Source organism: Camelus bactrianus, chromosome 5, assembly GCF_048773025.1.
Source record: "Camelus bactrianus isolate YW-2024 breed Bactrian camel chromosome 5, ASM4877302v1, whole genome shotgun sequence".
NCBI lineage: Eukaryota > Metazoa > Chordata > Mammalia > Artiodactyla > Camelidae > Camelus > Camelus bactrianus.
This window is the reverse complement of record NC_133543.1, coordinates 56,552,426-56,570,969: the sequence shown is the minus strand read 5'-3', so window position 1 is coordinate 56,570,969 and position 18,544 is coordinate 56,552,426. Positions and strand designations below refer to the sequence as shown.

Here is an 18,544-nt window from a genome sequence, read left to right as displayed (position 1 = left end):
GGAGGTCAAGAAAAGGCCAGATCATCAATGCATCAGCTGCCAATATTACCTCACAGAAATACACACTGGAGTAATGATGGGCTCTTCATGTCTAAAAGATGATACAATTTACTTGAATGAAGTTCTAGTCAGTGCTCCAGTTTGACCAGGTAATGAAATATGATGTGTGGGAGGAAATGTCATTATAATATCTAACAATACTATATCCCCTGGGATAAATATACACAACAGAAATCTTTTTTTTTTTATTCAAAGGCAGGTTAAGTCATGAAGAAACTTCTTTAGTTTACAAAAGTTCTTAGAGATTAGAGATATATAATCAGCACAAAAATATAGCTAAGTGTATAAGCATAATAAAATGCTTTTTATGGTTTCTATTTTGCTAACGCAGTTATAGTTAATGGGAATTGCCATGGCAAAATGACTTTTTATGAAAAGAACCTTCTTTATTACTAACCAATCAAATTTCATTTTTATTACTGATGTAGAAAAGTTCAAAACCATGATTCATTTATAGAGCGTACAAAAATAAGAAGTGTTCAAGAATAGAGTAAAGGATCATTTACAAAGCAATAAAAAATTAAAACATGCATTTCTCTTACTGGCAAGGCAGATACTTCTACACATAAACGTCTATAGCTGGATTTGCTAAATATTATAACTTCAGTCTTTGAACAAAAAATGAGAAGCCTGACTTTAATATCTCATCTCCATTTGACATCTTCAGTCCATCTGATTAAGTGCTTATCAAGAAATATCAAAAATATTTGAAAAATGTTAAGAAGTCTGATGATGTTTTCTTTCAATTTTCACTCAGATATGGAAGGCTTCAGCTAATATTAATCTTCACAGAAGAAAGAATGACAAATTTTATGGGGCACACATCACTAAAATCTTTAAAGTTAAAAATGAAAAATGTAATTTCAGAGTATGGAATGTTAATAAAGCATACAAGAAAATCAAAACTCCCATCATGCTTAATATGGACTTAAAAGATCAGAAACAAGCCTTTCAAGTGATCTCAACAGCATACCAAAGCTTTCTAAAAGGAAACAAAACATTGCCTCTAAGAATTTGGTTTCCAACCTATTCATGAATACAAGTTATGATAAAAGAATAGAAGGCCACACTGCTGTCAATAAATTGTATTTTGCCTCTAATCTTAAGTATAACCTATTATGTCTTTGTTTTGCTTCTCCATCTGCCCCCTTAATATCAACTTCACATGTACCAAGGTGATAAGCACTATAATGTAAGACAATTCATTTGACTAATATGAATGTAAAAAGATTCTCTGAAATGTTATGGCCAATTCAATAACTGCTCAATAATTGCTCAGTGTCTTCCTCAATACTGGACAATCCTCAGAATGCTGACTATAAATAACTAACAAAATATCTTTATTTTCAAAAATAAAAGATGAATTTTTTTCAAATATCTGCTGCAATTATCATTATTAGATATTCGATATACAGATTTAAGAGCCCCATCATTTTCTTTACTCTCAATAAACCTTGTGAGCAATAGAATCACTTCTATTTTATAAACGACTTGTCACCATCATTTTCCTCTTCTTTGAGCCTCTAGGACCCTTCTGAAATGCTTTCAAGGTCCAGTTTTCCCAGTATTCATGCAGAAGAAAGAAGGAATAAAAAACACTTTATTACTGATATTAAAAAAATTTTTTAAACATGCCTATACTGATTATACTTACTTTCAAGATGCTTGCATATGGGTGCCATGGAACCCTGTAAAACTACTTTCCTAGATCATACCATAAATTAATGCTACTGCTAGAATGAAATTATTAATAAATTTAAATAATTAAGCATCTGTGTGCCTACAATGAGATAAATGAAAGACTCCAAATCTTCCTTTTTTCATCCTTAATATAGTTTACAGAGCTTCTAAATAAAGAACAGAACAGATACCTTGCTTTGAAAAGATTAATAATCTTAGTATGATGAAATTAACTGATACGCTTAAAATATATCAATGCATTAGTGAAGTAATAAGATCATTCAGAAAAGACAGCACAGAAGTTAATAAAAAATAAAGACACTGGACATTTTTTGCTGTCCAAAATGGTAATGGGATAACATTACAAAGGCAGCATCCTCAAAGGTGCCTGGGCAACAAAAGTAATAACAGAAACTACCAGATACTGAACACCTGGTACAAGGTACTTAAAATACGTTATAAAATATACTACCCCCCTTTCATAAAAAGGGAAACTGTGGCCTAGAAAGGTCTGCACAAGATCATACAACAAAAGGCAGAAGTGAGCTCAGTTCTCTCTTACTCCAATGGCCTTTTTCCTAACCTCTATTACCTAATGGAACTTCAATTTCCTCATCTAACAGAATCAAATTGTTAATATTAGCAATTATGTGTGTAAATCATCTAGCACAATGAGTCAAAAATGGCCACTTAACTCTTCTCATTAACCAGGTACTTAGCAGCTACATTTTTAAGCCTAAAACTTTTTGGCAATGTCTAATAAACAGATCACCACTGAAAAAGTCTGAGTATTTATATCTATGACCTACCCTGAACATTCAATTTTATGGTGAAGAGAAACATGGCTTGAGCTTATTAAAGCTATAATCTTGAAATGAATATCTTAGAATAATTTGTTACAGGAGTAATTTTAACACTATAATAACTGTTTATAGATGTTTTATATTACTGAAATAAATTACGTATTCTATTTATAAGTAACTTTTAAAAGCTTTACCAAACTTGTTTCTTTACACAGGAAGTCAGAGGCAAAGCCCAGTAAAAGAGAAAAACTGACAGGTAAATGGAACTAAAAATAATATTAATGAACACCTATTGAGTGCTTACTATGTGCTAGATACAACGCCAAGCATTTTCTATCTTTTCTCATCTAATCCTTAAATAATCTATAATTATCTTTATCATTTTGCATATGAGATCCCGGAGGCTTAAAAAAGGCAAGGAATTTGGCCAAGGTCACACATTTAGCAAGTAGTTGAATAAGAACCCAGGTCTGAATCTAACTTCAAAGTCCACAGGAAGCATAAAAGCAATGTGAAGGAAGTGATCAGCACTGTAGGAGATTCCTGCTGTTGGGCACTCAGCACCTCTCCTGCCTTTTGGGTCTATCTGGTGGCACTGTGGAGCCCTAAAGGCTGGAGCCACTACTTGTAAAAGATGGGCAAGTGAGTCAGATCTGTCCGTCACAGTACTCCACCCTTTTGGCTACAATGACTACTCCAAATGCCAAACTGACAACCCAAATGGGAATACTCAGTCCTCCCGGGGGATATGTTCATACCTAACTGACTGTTTAAAAAAATATATTTTTTAACCTGAAACTCAATGTATTGGAAAATCTTTCTATTTAAAAAAACAAGCAAGTTTTAAGAAAATTTAAAATACACAGGCTAATACAAACTTGTGGTTGCCAGGAGGAGGGACAGACTGGGAGTTCAAAATTTGTAGATACTGATAGGTATAGATAGAATAGATAAACAAGTTTATACTATATAGCACAGGGAAATATATACAAGATCTTGCGGTAGCTCATGTTGAAAAAGAATGTGACAAGAAATATAGGTATCTTCATGTTTGACTGAAAAATTGAGCTCTACACTGGAAATTGACACAACATTGTAAACTGACTATAACTCAATAAAATAAAAATTTCTTTAAATAAATAAAATACACAGGCTGTTATAAAAGAGCTCGGAAACCGCTCAATATCAGGACTATTTTCATCCTTCTTTTAAAGTTCTTAAACTAGCATATCATTACCTAGAGATCCAAGCTATTAATTCAAAATCATAATTTACCATTCCTTCCATATTACTGAGTTTAAAGAAAAATTCAAAATTCTCTCCCACTTAAAGAAATTTATCCAAAGAAACTACTCAGTTAGATACACAACTATGTATATGCAAGCACTGTTTACAGCAGAGAAAACTCATATATACCTAAGATGGATTTGAGGTGCATCAACCTGACTAGACTGAACTACATTTGCCAGAATTCCCTTTCTACTATGTTTCTGATTAGGGTGCGCTACAAGGGCTATCCACCAGCAGGTGATGGGAAGACAGAAGAGAGAGAGAATAGCTATTACGTAGCAAACACCTCCCAGATATTCAAGTGCTACTCTAGGCCCTGCTGTGAAGGGTTTTTGCTAATATAACTAAAGTCCTTGATCACTGACTTTATGTTAATCAAAAAGAAGATTGTCCTGGGTGGGCCTGATTTAACAGAGGGCCTAAGTCCTCCCTGAGATCAGGCTGCACTGCTCTCTCTTCCTCCAGGATCTCTCCCTCATGGCTGTCTGCCCTGTGGACTTAGCATTTGCCAATTCCATGCAGAGCCAGAACTAGAGCTAGAGCTCCTACCACTTCTGTTTCTCAGGTTGAACAAATACAACACTCCAAGTACTCATCAGAATAAGACTCAATAAGCTAATTATGATTTCTTCATTACAACGAAATACTACACAACCATTAACAATGATGACATCTGTGTCATTCCATTCACAGACATAGAAAGAGATCTCAATATGTTGTATGACAAAACAGATTACCAGAAAAGTATGCATGTTATGTACTATATGTCATTTTTTTTTTAATTTTTAGGGAGAGTACGAGAGGTAGCTTTGTTCACCAAAGTTTTAATGATATGGATGGGGTTTTAACCTTATAATTTTAGGTGATTTTTAGGAAAAAATGTCAGGTAGACTTACAGGCTAAAATGTGCTGAGTCTTAAAGGACAGACAGTAGTTATCCAAGCAAAGTGGACAGTTCAGGCAGAAGGCAACATTTGTCAAAGACGGACACTACAAATAATTCAGAAAGGCGAGCAGTGAAGGGAAAGAGTGACAAGAGATGAGGCTGGAGAGATAGACTCAGACTAACTTATGGAGGGTGTTGTATGCCTCACTCCATCTACTGACAATGGGGAACCAATGATGGCATTAAAACAAGAGGAATCACTTCTGCGTTTCAGGAAAATAAAAACAAAACAACACCAACAAACAAAAACCCACTGAGGTTTGCAGTGTAGAGACTGCATTAGAAGGATACCAGACTAAGAGCAGGGAAATCCATTCAGAGACAACTGTACTAATCCAAGCAAGAAATAACAAAGCCCTAAACTAAGGTAATAATATAGCAGTGGAGGTGGAGAGAGCAGCCACTGAGTCATAGTGAAGAGTAAGAACTGAGAGAACTTGGGGAGGGATATACTAGTAGTAAAGAGAGAGAAGTGATTCCTTTAAAGGGAGTTCAGAGAAGGCTTCCAAAAAGATGTGCTTATGAATGAGGCTCTCAAGGAGGGCACTTCATGAATATCACAAATGGATATAAGATGCCTTTAAATGTTTCTAAAAGAAATATCAGTGTGGTGACCTATTGAAATAAAGAATAACAAGCAAAGTGTTAAATACATTAAAAAAATACAGCTCTCAACTACAAAAAAAAAAAAAAGATCTACATTTACTTATTAACTTAAAATAGGACCATAAAAATATGTATCTCTAATCTCTTGAGTTTGATATCTTCCAAGAAAACCGTATTACTACCAGAAGTAGGATACTGTGAATAGTTGTTGGATTTAAGTCACACTTACAAGTCACTTACAAGTCAAATACAAGGTGTCACATAAATTATTGTTTTAGCCACCTTTTTTTTTTTTTTTGCTGTTGCCAAAATACAATCTTTTAAATTTTTAAAATTACAACCAATTAAATTCAAAAGTAAAATAGTCTCACTCCACCAACACACTATCCTTATTACCCTGAAATTATTAGTTAAAATTAGTTGAATATTCTTCCATGTTTTTCTTTGTTTACATAAACATACACATGTTTATACAAGGCTTATTTATTTAATAACAATGGGTTCATTACATACATTACATATTCAATACACATATTATTCTATAACTTGTTTCTTCTTAAGATAACCAGAGTTTTCAAGACAATATATTTAACAGATATACTTCTTTTTTTGTATCTATAATAATGTGGGTTTCTATTAAATATGTATCTAGACATTCTTGGGTTTTTGCTATTACAAATATCACTACAATTATTATTGTTATATATTTCTTTAAATACTGGTCCTTATGTTTCTATCAGATAAATCCCATGAAAAGAAATTTCTGGGTCAATTAATACCATTTAAATAAATGTTGCTATGTTAAGTTCCCAAAAAGTAGTGATAATTTACAGACTCACCAATACTGATATAACTGTTTTCCCCATGCTGCTGTCAGTACTAGAAATTATCATACTTATTTTTGCCCAACTGACAAGGTGGAAATTAGCGATGGAGAGCATCTGTTCCTATGTTCACTGATGATTTGCATTTTCCCATTTTGTGAATTGCCTGTTCATGTCCTTTATCTTTGATTCTGTTGCGTTGTCTTTTTCTTATTAATTTGTAGAAACTTATGTCTCATCATACAAAGCTTTTAAAACTTATCTGCAATAAAATCTGCCCATTTCTTCTCCCATGATTTCTGGATTCTGTGTCTTGCTTGGGCTTCCTATGCTATATCTCCTGTATTTTTTCCTAATTATTTTATTACAATTTGGATCACTCCAAAAAGCTAAGATGGCAGACTGACAAAATTCTTAGAAATTCTTGTATTTCACTAACTGAAGCAAAGTCCCAAACTTATTAAAAGTTTAGTAAAAGACATTCATCATTTTCTCTTTACAAGAAATCACACATTAGGGAACATGTATACACTGTGATGATATCAATATCAGCATACACTGTGAAATTTTTTAACATAGCAGCAATCTAAATTAATGATTTTTTTAAAACATAAATGGTAAAAATATAAATAATCATTGAAATCTCAAGATTATTCATTGATTCAGGTCACAAATATTTATTGAGCACCAAATGACAGGTCCTCAGGATACAATGGGAGACAAAACAATTATGATCCCTGCTTTCATGAAAATTGCAATCTAGTGGGAGCTTCCCTCTCTTTTAGAAAACAATGTATTTGTTTTAAGTGAAAAAAAGGAAAAAAAGTATGTTCACACAAATGCAATGAAAAACATTTTGGCAAATTTTATGGCACATTCGGTACTTTTCCATTGCAAAAATACTACCTTATTGTAAATGTACCTATTTATCCTGGTGACTGAATTTTTACTGTACTCAGTGAAAATACTACTAGGAATACTACTTTAACTCCATTTAAAGATTATCACTCATCAACCCACACCTACAATAGCTATGTCTAGTCTCACTTTCTCAACAATATTTCTCAATTTCTTTCACTACGGTAACTAAGAACCTCAAACAGAAAATATATTATACACCTATTTACATCAGACATGTTCTGTCCGTCAAATCAAAGGTGTTTCCAACAATTCATGGAGATTTAAAAGTATATGAATGAATCCTAGTGACCTAGAAAATGGCAGTATTGTTGCACGGAGCGGAAACTTCTGTGGCCCCTCAGTGACAACAGCGACTCACTGGTGACAATCAACTTAAACTTCAGGTCCCACACCTGCGACTGTCCCCACACTTAACCCTGAAGCCTGCGTAGGCCCGGCCCCCGTGACCACGCCCCCCACCTCAATCCCAATCCACGGCCTTCACGCACCCCATCACCTTCGAACCCAATGGGCAGAGAGACAAAGCATTGCCCAAGAAAAACAGATGGGACTCCGGCCTCTGCGTGGTGACCTTGGCCAAGTTTCTTCCCCTCAGTTTTCTCAACCATAAGAGGCTGGCAGTCAGTGCCGCCTCCGTCCCCAGGCCTGGGTTCAGAGTCTAATGCTTCAAGTCTGGAGGAAAGCTGCGGTTCTAAAGCCCACGCTGCTCCCCACGACTGCCCCATGCCGCCCCCGCCTCCGTCCGGGTCCGCCGCCACGCACGCTACCTGCGATCTGGGAAACGAAGGCTTCTGCCACTAGAGACATGTCGGCTGGGCGGCCCTGCGCCCGCGGTTCCCGCTCACCGCGATCCTCGGCGAACTCCTGCGCAACCCCGGCGGCTCCTGGCACCTAACAGGTCTGGCCCGGCTGAGGCGCTGACTCGCAAAGCCCACTCCGGCGGCTGCGGCGGCAGCGGCGACAGCGGCAAAGACCCCAAGGTTACCTCCAGGCCCCTCCAAGAACTTCCGGCGCAGCTGACAGCGGCGCGCCAGCACTTCCGCCCGCTCCGCCTCCTGCCTCCTCCCGGGCTTCCAGGCGCAGGCTCGCCGCTGCTGGGGGCCCCCGGGGTGGAGGAGGGAGGAAGCAGATTGGTTCCCGACTCCGAGCTCCAGCCTAGGGGGCGGGCGGCCTTAGCCCAGAAATTTTTAGTTTCCTTTGTAAGTGAGAATTTTGTATGCAAGTAACTTTTTTTTTTTTAGTGATTTCTAACAATTTATTTGCTTTTGATTCTACAGGTTGGTCATTTTTTTATTTTATTTTTTATACAATTTGTAAAGGCTACACTCCATTTACAGTTTCCACAAAATATTGGCTATATTCCTCTTGTTGTACAATACATCCCTGTAGTTTATCTTACACCCTAAAGACTTGAATATAAGACCTGAAACCATAAATCTCCTAGGAGAAAACATTAGCAATAAGCAACTTCACATCAGCGTTGGTGATGATTTTTTTTGGATTTGATAACAAAAGCAAAAGCAACAAAAGCGTACATAAATAAATGGGTTTACATCAACCGAAGAAGCTTCTGCCCAGCAAGGGAAATCATCAACAAAATGAAACGGAAACATACTGAATGGAGGAAAATATTTGCAAATCATATATCTGTTAAGAGGTTAATATCTATAATATATAAAGAACTGATACAACTCAATATCAAAAAAATTAATTTAAAAATGGGCAGACCACTTAAACAGTCTTTTTTCCAAAGAAGATATACAGATGGACAACATGAAAAGATGCTCTGCATTCACTAATTATCAGGGAAAAGCAAACCAAAACTACAATGAGATATACCTCACACCTGTTAGAATGGCTGTCATCAACAAGACAAGAGAGAAGTGTTGGCGAGGATGTGGAGAAAAGGGAAACTTGTGCACTGCAAATGAGAATGTAAATTGGTGTCATATACCAGCAATTCCACTCGTAGGTATTTATTTGAAGAAAACAAAACACTAACTCAAAAGGATATATGCACCCCCATGTTTTCAGCCTTACTTACAATAGCCAAGATTTGGAAACAACCTAAGTGTCCATCAACAGATGAATGGATAAAGAAGATGTGGTATATATACATACAATAGAATATTATTCAGACATAGAAAAGAATGAAATCTTGCCATTTGCAACAACATGGATAGACCTTGAGGGCATTATGCTAAATTAAATAAGTCAGAGGAAGACAAATACCGTATGATCTCATTTATGTGTGAAATCTAAAAAAAAAATTAAATAGAAAAGAGCTCATAGATACAGAGAACAAACTGGTGGTTGCCAGAGGCAGGGTGTAAGATCTGGGTAAAATGGGTAAAGGGAGTCAAAAGGTACAAACATCCAATTATAAAATAATTCATTGGGCTATAATGTACAGCAGGGCGACTATAGTTAATAATACTGTATTGCATATTTAAAAGTTGCTATGAGAGTAAATCTTAAAAGTTCACATCACAAGAAAAAAAATTTCTGGAACTGTGTATAGTGACAGATGTTAACTAGACTTACTGCGGTAATCATTTCACAATATATACAAATATCAAGTCATTATGCTGTACATCTGAAACTATTACAATGTTATATGTCAATCATACCTCAATTTAAAAAAATAGAATCACACAGTAAATTAAAAAGTCAGTCACTTACTAAGTTTTTGCAAAGAAACCTGATGTTCTAAGAATTATTACCCATAACATTTAGAAAGCTGTCTCCTTTCTCTATGCTTCCTTTGCTCTCTAAAACTCTATTATAGTTTATTGTTTATATTATTTCTGCCTCCTTAACTAGTGTATTTTTTTCATACCAGGTAAGCACAAACTGAGTGGCTAAAAACAATAGAAATTTATTCTCTCAAAAATGTGGAGGCTAGAAGTATGAAATCAAGGTGTCAACAGCGCCATGCTTTCTCTCCAGGCTGCAGGGAAGAATTCTTCCCTGCCTCTTTGTTGTTTTGGGAGGGTTTCCTGCAATCCTTGGCTTTCTTTGGTGTACAGACACATCACTCAAATCTCTGCCTCCATCATCATGTGACACTCTCCCTGTGTGTCTATGTGTCCATATTTCCCTTTTCTTATAAGGGCACCAGTCATTGGATTAGGGCCTACCCTAATCCAGTATGACTTCATCTCAAATTAATTTCATCAGCAAAGACCCTATTTCCAAATAAAGTCACATTCACAGGTACCAAGAGTTAGAAATTTGTACCTATCTTATTGGAGGGGTGGTGGACACAATTCTACCCACTACATTAGATAATAAGTTTTTAAAGGATAAGTCATCAATACTTGTATCACTCTCTGCAACTAGGAAACTTGTTAAATGAAATTTAAGTTTACCCAAAAACTCACGTGGACATAAACATAGCAGTGTTTAAGAAGCAGCATCTTCTCACTGACTGAGATTCAGAGTTGCCAAGAAGCAGAGGTAATAGTTTTTCTCTCGTCCTGAAGGAGGTAACACTGATAGTAAAGTGTATGCTATTCCTCCTCCTCACCGCATGGATGACATTGACCAAAAGAAATGAACTATTCCGGGTACTTTGGTTTCAATTGAAAGAAAAGCTTTAAGTTCCTGTCTGTGCTCTACACAGCAGAGAATTATCTACAACTTGTAAAAGTGAAGAAGATCCATCATCTATTCAAGTTCTATGCCAAATTTGGTTGATCACCTTTAAAAAGCTGAAGATAGAATATCTTGACTGCTTTTTGACACAAGTAGTTTTTTTTAAATTTCTGTTACTAGATTATAGACCTTGTGTAGGAACCCAAACCAAAGTCCTTACAGAGTACTGAGGACTGGACTGGCAAAAACAAAACAAGTCCAAAGGGCAGAGGTGAGCCCCAAAATGGAAGAGAATGGCAAGGGCTAGGGACTGGCCTCATATGTAAGAGAAATGCAGCAAGATTAGAGAAAAAGGAGAATTCGCCCTAAAAATTTCAGTTAGGCATCTATGACTTGATGCATGGCACCTGTATGAACTGGGCTGGCCAAAAGATACTGGGTTAGGACTGACACCAATCCTGTTCTAGCACATTTTGGAGAAAAAAACAAGGATCTGCTGGGGGAACCGTCTATACTCAACCCTTTCTTCATCATAGCCCGGGAAACAGAATCATCTGCACCATATGGATTCACTTTTTCTCCCTGACTGACGGTTCTTTGCTTCCCACACAGGCTAATTTGGGTTGGAAAGAATCTGTAATGTGGGAGGTCTTTATTACTAAAAATTAAATCCAATAAAATGCAGATGTCTTGATGGTACCCACAAACAAGCTGTCTCTGTAATAAACAGCCAACTGGAGAAAATATATTTATGCTTCTATATTAGAACAACTGGCAGATTTAAAACTAAAGATCTGTTTAAGATCACCACAATTAAGGGAAATGCAAGAAAACAAGCGACTGGAATTCTTAAGAATGAAGTTATAAAACAAAAGTGCTAGAGAATTCATATGTTACTAAAAGGATAATCACACAATTATTTAAAATAAAATATTAATGTGTGACATTAATAGCCTTATTGTTTGCCCTAATAAAATCACTTTTCTTGTAAAACTGTTCTGTCATGTCATTTTCATATCTCTAATCTAGATTTTACATTATTATATTAAAATATATATATATACAGCTATCATGATGAATATATGCTTTATTAAGATTAAAGTTCTAAGGCATTTTGTCTTCATTTCACTTTTCTCTAACAGAATGTTAATATTTTTAATGTAAATATTTCCATTTTTCAAAAATGCCTGCAAGAGGAAATTTGGGGCTGGGATGCCTTCAAACTTATACTATTTATTTGACAATAATATAATAAATTCAGGCCTTTTTTTAAATCAAGTTAATCCCACTTCCCAATTCCCATCAACAGAATTAACTGTGATTAATTCAATCTATCCAGATAGAATGTTAATACAGTTAAAAACACTAAGGTAACCATGTTATGCCCCAGAGCTTTTCTGTTCATCTGTTAACACTTTTTACTTCTTTAAAAACAATGGAACTGTAGACAACTACAAGCAATCTAATATATTACAAAGATATTTTTTAAAAAGTACAGAAATGTGACAGCCATTAGTTGTTTCTGGTGGGAGAGGGAAGGGGAGGCAATTAAATTTATTTATTTAATTATTTTTTTTAAAGAGGCACTGGGAATTGAACCTAGGACCTTGGACTTGCTGAGCAGGCACTCCACCACTGAGCTACACCCTCTCCCCAGCCACTAGTTCTTGTATCTCTCAACTCCTCTTTCCCACATTTTGTTTAATTCCTAAGAAATCATGATCAATCCAGGACTGTTATGTTCTTACCTCTTCCTCACTTCCTGATCCCACCCACTTGTATTTTAGACTAGTGCATCCTCACGTGAAACACCAGTGTATTGTACTACACTTGGGAAATACCTACATTCTAGATTCTAGTGAGCCTAGATTCTTCAAATATTAACTGGTTACCAAAAGAAATTAAAATTCTTAATTTCCAAAATATTCTGCAGAATATGTATGTTGCCTCACTTTCATAGCTTTATGTTATTATTGGCAGTTGAGTCTTTTAACCATATCTATTGAGAATGCTCTTCATTGGTGGTTGGTAAATGCCTTATCTACAGTTACAGGAACTGAATTAGTTAGGACTTTTCTGGTTGCAAGTTTTAAAACAATTACATCTAACTTAAGATAGTTTGTTTTCCGCCTGATAGTGGCAGAAAAGACACCAAGGTCTTTCCCAGAACCAAATGAAAAGCTCTAGAAACCAGGACCTTAATGATTCAGCTCTCTGTCTTGCCACCTCTCATCTCTGTTCAGCTTTATCCTTTTTAATTGAAGACACACCTTCTCCCAGGTAGCAAGAGTAGCTGCCAGCAGCACCAACTTAACATCTTCCTAAGTTGGCAACCCCAACTTCCACACATAAATCCCAGGGAAGAATTATAATTGCTTGGATGTTCTCACCTCTGGATTAAATACCTTGTCCAAGTAAATGGGTTCAGTGATCGGCCAGGCCAGGAATAAATGGGATCTGTTACAAGAAGGAAAATGAAAGAAAAGATGCTAGGAGCCAAAACCATAGTGCCACAGTCTACAGTCAGACTCAAGAGTGCTACGCTGTGGCTGCCACTTGCTTTAAAACTAGAAAAGTCATTTAAGCTCTTTGATATTTATCATTTCCATAAAGGAGGTAATAAAATGTAATGCCTTAATTACAGCCTGTGAGGTGAGGGAGAGGGAGAGAAATTCAGATGATTGTGTTAACTAAAAGGAAGAGCTGAGAATACCTTCAACAAATTATATTTAGTATTTATTATATTATTATATTTATGTAAAGGATTAATTTTAATTACTTTCACATAAATGTAATAAGCTAACTCAGTCCTAAATCACTATAGCAGCAAACTTACAGTTTTGCAAAACTAAACGAGAAACCCACACACAACTGTCTCACCCTTTGGTGTATATATTACCCTTCTAGAGCTGGCTAATAAGGATATACACTTTGTGAAGCTATAAACAATATGTGTGAATATAACAACATGGAAAAATGAATGATGCAATGTTAAGTAATCACAGCAAAATGCATTTCATGGTGAATACCGCTATGTAAAAACATGTATATGAAAAAAACTAAGTGAGATTTCTTAGATGTGATAAAGCTGTTGTAACAAGGGGACGGGATTTTCTTTTTTTCTCTCTGCTGAATTCTAAACTTTCTGTAATATTTTTATGTCACTTTTACCATTTAGAAAAAAAAGAATTTTTTATCACCCTAGGTAGAACTTTTTAAAAGGTGACTAATATGGCAAGCACTCTGACCTGCCTGCATCCAGGACTTGCATAATTTAGGTCTCATTAGTCTTAATTATACTGTTGAGAACCTGTCTTAAACCAGCTCCATGTTCCATAGCAGAGGCTCCCTTCTATGGTAACACATGCAGAAACAACAACATCCAAAATACGTTATTGTTTGAGCACATGTCCTTATTCAAGGCTTTATACAGCTGGGTAAGACATATCTCAGCATATGACTCATATTGTCTAATACAGATTGATGTGTTGAACAGAGAGAAACCGGCAAACTTGGTGGATCGATTGTAGACACTCTTGCTTTTGATAATAGTTTGGCATTGATTTTATAGTTGAAAATCAGTTATCATATTTAACCTTATAACCCTTAAACAAAGCTGAAGAATTGGTGATGGTGATTAAGGAGCCTGAAGCAAGAGGGTCTACAACACGTGTGTCACCACAACTGGTAAAGAGATGGGCCTGAGACAGCAGAATTTTCCAAGGACCCCTTAGCACTTGGAGACGTTTTGAGAAAAAGGGTCCTGTGATGGTAAAATAGGTCACCTCTGATAAAAAGTTGGCATCTGTAAGATTATGTCAGTTGACATGGCCACCACTATTTTCTTTTGCCTTTTTTTCAAATTAGAACCTGTATTAGAGCATGAGATGTATTCACTCATTCATTCATTAATCAAGTAATTGTTGGACTCCATTTTGTAATGCTGGGCCCTCAACAAGATCATGGAGATACTATGGTGAACGAAATTCAGTGTCTGCCCTGAATAACAATCCAATTGAGAAGATGGACCCAGTTGAGGAAATGGCAAGCAAACAAGCCATTTCAACAGTGTAATAAGCGTTTGAGTGTCCAAACCCATTCAAAAGTCATAGGCAATGTTACCTAAGAAAGGGTTTAAGGTACTGTGTTGCCATAGCTACCACAGCTCTTCAGGGTAAGTGAAATGCCCTTGCCAGGACACACTATGCCTTTCCTGAAACTAGATGTCTGAAAAATAACTGCTTAGGCTGGTGTAAAGTGCACCTTCAGTAACCGGAAAGCTCATCAAATATCTCAAACAACCTAACTGTGACACGTATTTGAATCTCACAGTCAAGGGCACTGCATGCTTCTGTTCATGGCAGTTCTTCATTTTTTTCCTTTCTAGATAAAATGAAAACATCTCACCATATAACTCCTCAAAATTAAAAGCAACCATTTTAAGCTGTTAGTTCAAATTTCAGTATGAGACATTTAGTATCTTACCAGCTTCTCTCTTTTTTTTTTTTTTTTTTAAACAATATCCCAGGAACTCAAAAGGAATAGAAACAACTAATATTGGGTAGCAGCACTTCTCACCATTTTCTCTCTGGAAAGTTTTTTATACGGGACTGAATATTCCTCCCTTTTGAACCCAGTCATTCACATGAACCCACATGAACTTTTCTGAGATCTTCTATTTAGTTTTGTCTGTATTTTACTGTCAGTAAAGAACCTAATTCCAAATATAAAGATCACAAAGAACATCTAACTTTACTTTGTTTAAAGCTGTATTTATAACACTAGTCTAGTGTCATGTCAGGCTACTACTCCTGTCAAAAAAAGATATTGTATGAGGAGCACTCAAAGCTCATTAGTCACATAAAAACTGTAATCTAAGGCTGGGTATCGAATTTGAAGGACTTTCACTAGTTTAAGAAGGGATAAGAGAATTCAGTTTCTACACACAGGACTCCCTCATCCAGTTTTCCCCCAGAGGATTTGTAGCTAAACTCCCCCATACCTGAGAATAGAGAACCTGCATATATAACGTATCTGTATGCGTGTAGTTTCACACATACATAAACACAAGTATGAAAAACAATCTCAGTATCTTAAAATGAGATGAAGATAGAGTGAACAAGATGATACCTAAGAGAATTTTGTTTTAATAATAATAAATTTACTTTGGTATCTAACAACTTAAAGGACATATAAGCAGCCTATATATCTTTCTTATGATAAACTAAAAATGTATCTTTCAATTTTTCTTTAATGCCCATTATGTTGGAGTGTATGTTAACAGCAAGATATAAGGCTTTTAGGAAAAGAATGGCATACTGGAAAAAACTTTAAGCTTACCAGTACTGCCTGATCATGTTGTGGTAAGAAAGCATATTAAGGAAAGTGTGATTGTATTAAAATGCACAATAACATGCCTAAAATTAAAATTAATATCATAGTCTTCCCAATATTTTAAAAAATTTCGTTATTGAGTACCAAAGTATGTCCTAGTAGCTGAAGTTGCATCCTTTTATCTAATTGTTTTTATCTTTTGTTTTAAATAATTTTAGACTTATAAAAAAGTGACAAAAATTGTACAGAGTTTCCATATACCTACCCTTCACTCAGTTCTATCTAATGTTTATATCTTATAGTGAAATATAATTTTGTATTTTATGCAAATACAAAATTATATTTGCAAGTTTAATTTATTTGTAAAATGTATGTGTATTTATAAATGTAAAATAAAACATAGTAAAATTACTGAAAGCAGGAAATTAACAGTGATACAATATCATTAACGAATCTACAGGCCTTATATTAATTTCTCCAGTTTTTGTACTAACTTCCTTTTTCTGGTCCAGGCCCTCACATTCATTTAGTTGTCATGTCTCTAGTCTCCTCCAATAGGTGACAATTTCTCCATTTTTCTTTTTCTTTGCCTTCCATGACATTGACACTTCTGAAAAATACTGGTCAGTTATCTTGTAGATTGTCTCTCAATATGAGTTTTCTGATATTTCCATGATAAATTGAGGTTATGTGTTTTTAGCAAGAGTCCCACAGAAGCGAGAGTGTGTCTTTTTCAATACACCATATCAAGGGTACACATCAATATATCTTACTACTGGTCATGTTCAATTTGATCACTTGGTTAAATTACTGTCTGTGAGTTTACTCCACGGTAAAGTTACATTTTTTCCCTTGTAATTAATAAGTACATTGTGGAAGACATTTTGAGATTATACAAAACATATGTGTCCGTCTCTGATCATACTTTTGTCTACTAATTTTGGTATTCATTGATGGTTCTTGCCTGCAACAATTATTACTTTGATGTTTGCCTAATAGTGACTTTCTACTTTTATCTTTCCTCCTACATTTATAACTAGAATCCTATTGCAAGAAAGAGCTATGCCTTCTCCCTTTTTATTTACTTATTCAACTTTTAATTTATATCAGTATGGATTCATGAATATTTATTTTATTCTATGGGTTATAAGTCAAAGCTATCACTACTTATTTTGTTGCTCAAATTTCCCCAGATTTGGCTAATAGTAGATCTTTCAAGTTGAGTCCTGTGTCTTTTCAAAATTTCTCTATCATTTTGTGAGCATTTCCTCTTTTTCTAGCACTAGAAGATGTTTCAGGCTCACTTTGTATTTTTCCTGCTCCAGCCATGGAATCGATCATTTTCTAAGGAATCCTGATTTCTTTTATTGGAGTGATGGTTAGAAACTAAAATCTGGTTGCTAGGTATGCCCAGTGCTACTGGGTTGTCATTGCTTTTACACCCACTCAGTGGACAAAGGTAGGAAATAAACGTGTGTATACTAACCCATGCACGCACACACACCTATATTTATTTCTAAAACTATTGATCTGTGTTTGTAGATGTGTATATACCATCAACCTTTAAAACAAAAGGGTAAATGGTTTAGCCAGCAAAATCAAGTTTATTCAGGCAGAGCAGAGGAATTGCAACTTGGGACACACAAATCATGGTGAACCATAGACAAGTCTGGAGAACAAAAAAGAGGACGTCTTCTTTTACAGAGAAAAGGAGGAAATCAGGAGGGCTATCTCCCGGGAAATTTTATCGGAAGAGAGCAAGAGTTCAGGGTGATGGCAGCTTCTCATTGGCTGAGTGTGGTGATTCCTCATTGGCGGTGCTGTTGCTAGGCAAGGAGAAAAATCTTTCTGCCTTCTGCTGAGGTGTGTAAAGTGAGGTTCTTCCTGCTGGGGTCTGCAAGCAGTGGCAAGTGGTAGTGTGTGGGAGCTCCCCCTTCAGGACTTCCCCATTCCAATTTAAATGAGGTTTCCTTTATTTTCACAAGACATATATGTATACGTTATATAAAATACATTTTATATATGTAGAAAACCATGAGTTCATATTGATATCTCCAATTTTAATTCAATATGGCAAAGCTCATTTTAGCTTTTCTCCCCATTCCTTATTTGTAATTTCTTTCTCTGGCAGCGAGAAGCCTGGCTCTCATTGTCCACAATATATTTTCTTACTTGTTCAATCACAGTGTACACATGAAATAGTTTCACGATTGTAAACCCATATCCTCATGGGAAACAAATTTACTAAGTAGAGTACAATATTTCTGTGCAGGATTTTTGGCTTTAGCCTTATAGTTTATAGCCAAAAACTATTTGTCCAGGGTTAGTTAGGTTAGTTCTTTTATTCCCCACCCACTTCAGTGTGATTATGTTATTCATTTAATACACTTAGGTTCATTTATTACTATTCTTGTTCTATGTGAGGTTACCCCCAAGTCCTGGCTTATTTCAGTTCTTTGTTTTGGGGAGCAGGGAGCATGTGA

At 35.7% G+C, this 18,544-nt stretch overlaps 1 protein-coding gene across 2 annotated transcripts in view; it reads right to left on the bottom strand.

Moving 5' to 3' along the window:
* Positions 1-8,186, bottom strand: part of MTX2 (metaxin 2) — a 59,365-nt gene extending 51,179 nt beyond the window's left edge. Inside the window, exon 1 of one of the 2 annotated variants that reach the window (XM_045520945.2) lies at positions 7,898-8,186. In XM_045520945.2, coding sequence (XP_045376901.1) covers positions 7,898-7,937 — 40 coding nt within the window. In that variant the 5' untranslated portion in view covers positions 7,938-8,186. The remainder of the gene's footprint in view (positions 1-7,897) is intronic. The other variant, XM_010960724.3, reaches the window with a different exon arrangement.
* Between the last annotated feature and the right edge of the window lie 10,358 nt (positions 8,187-18,544).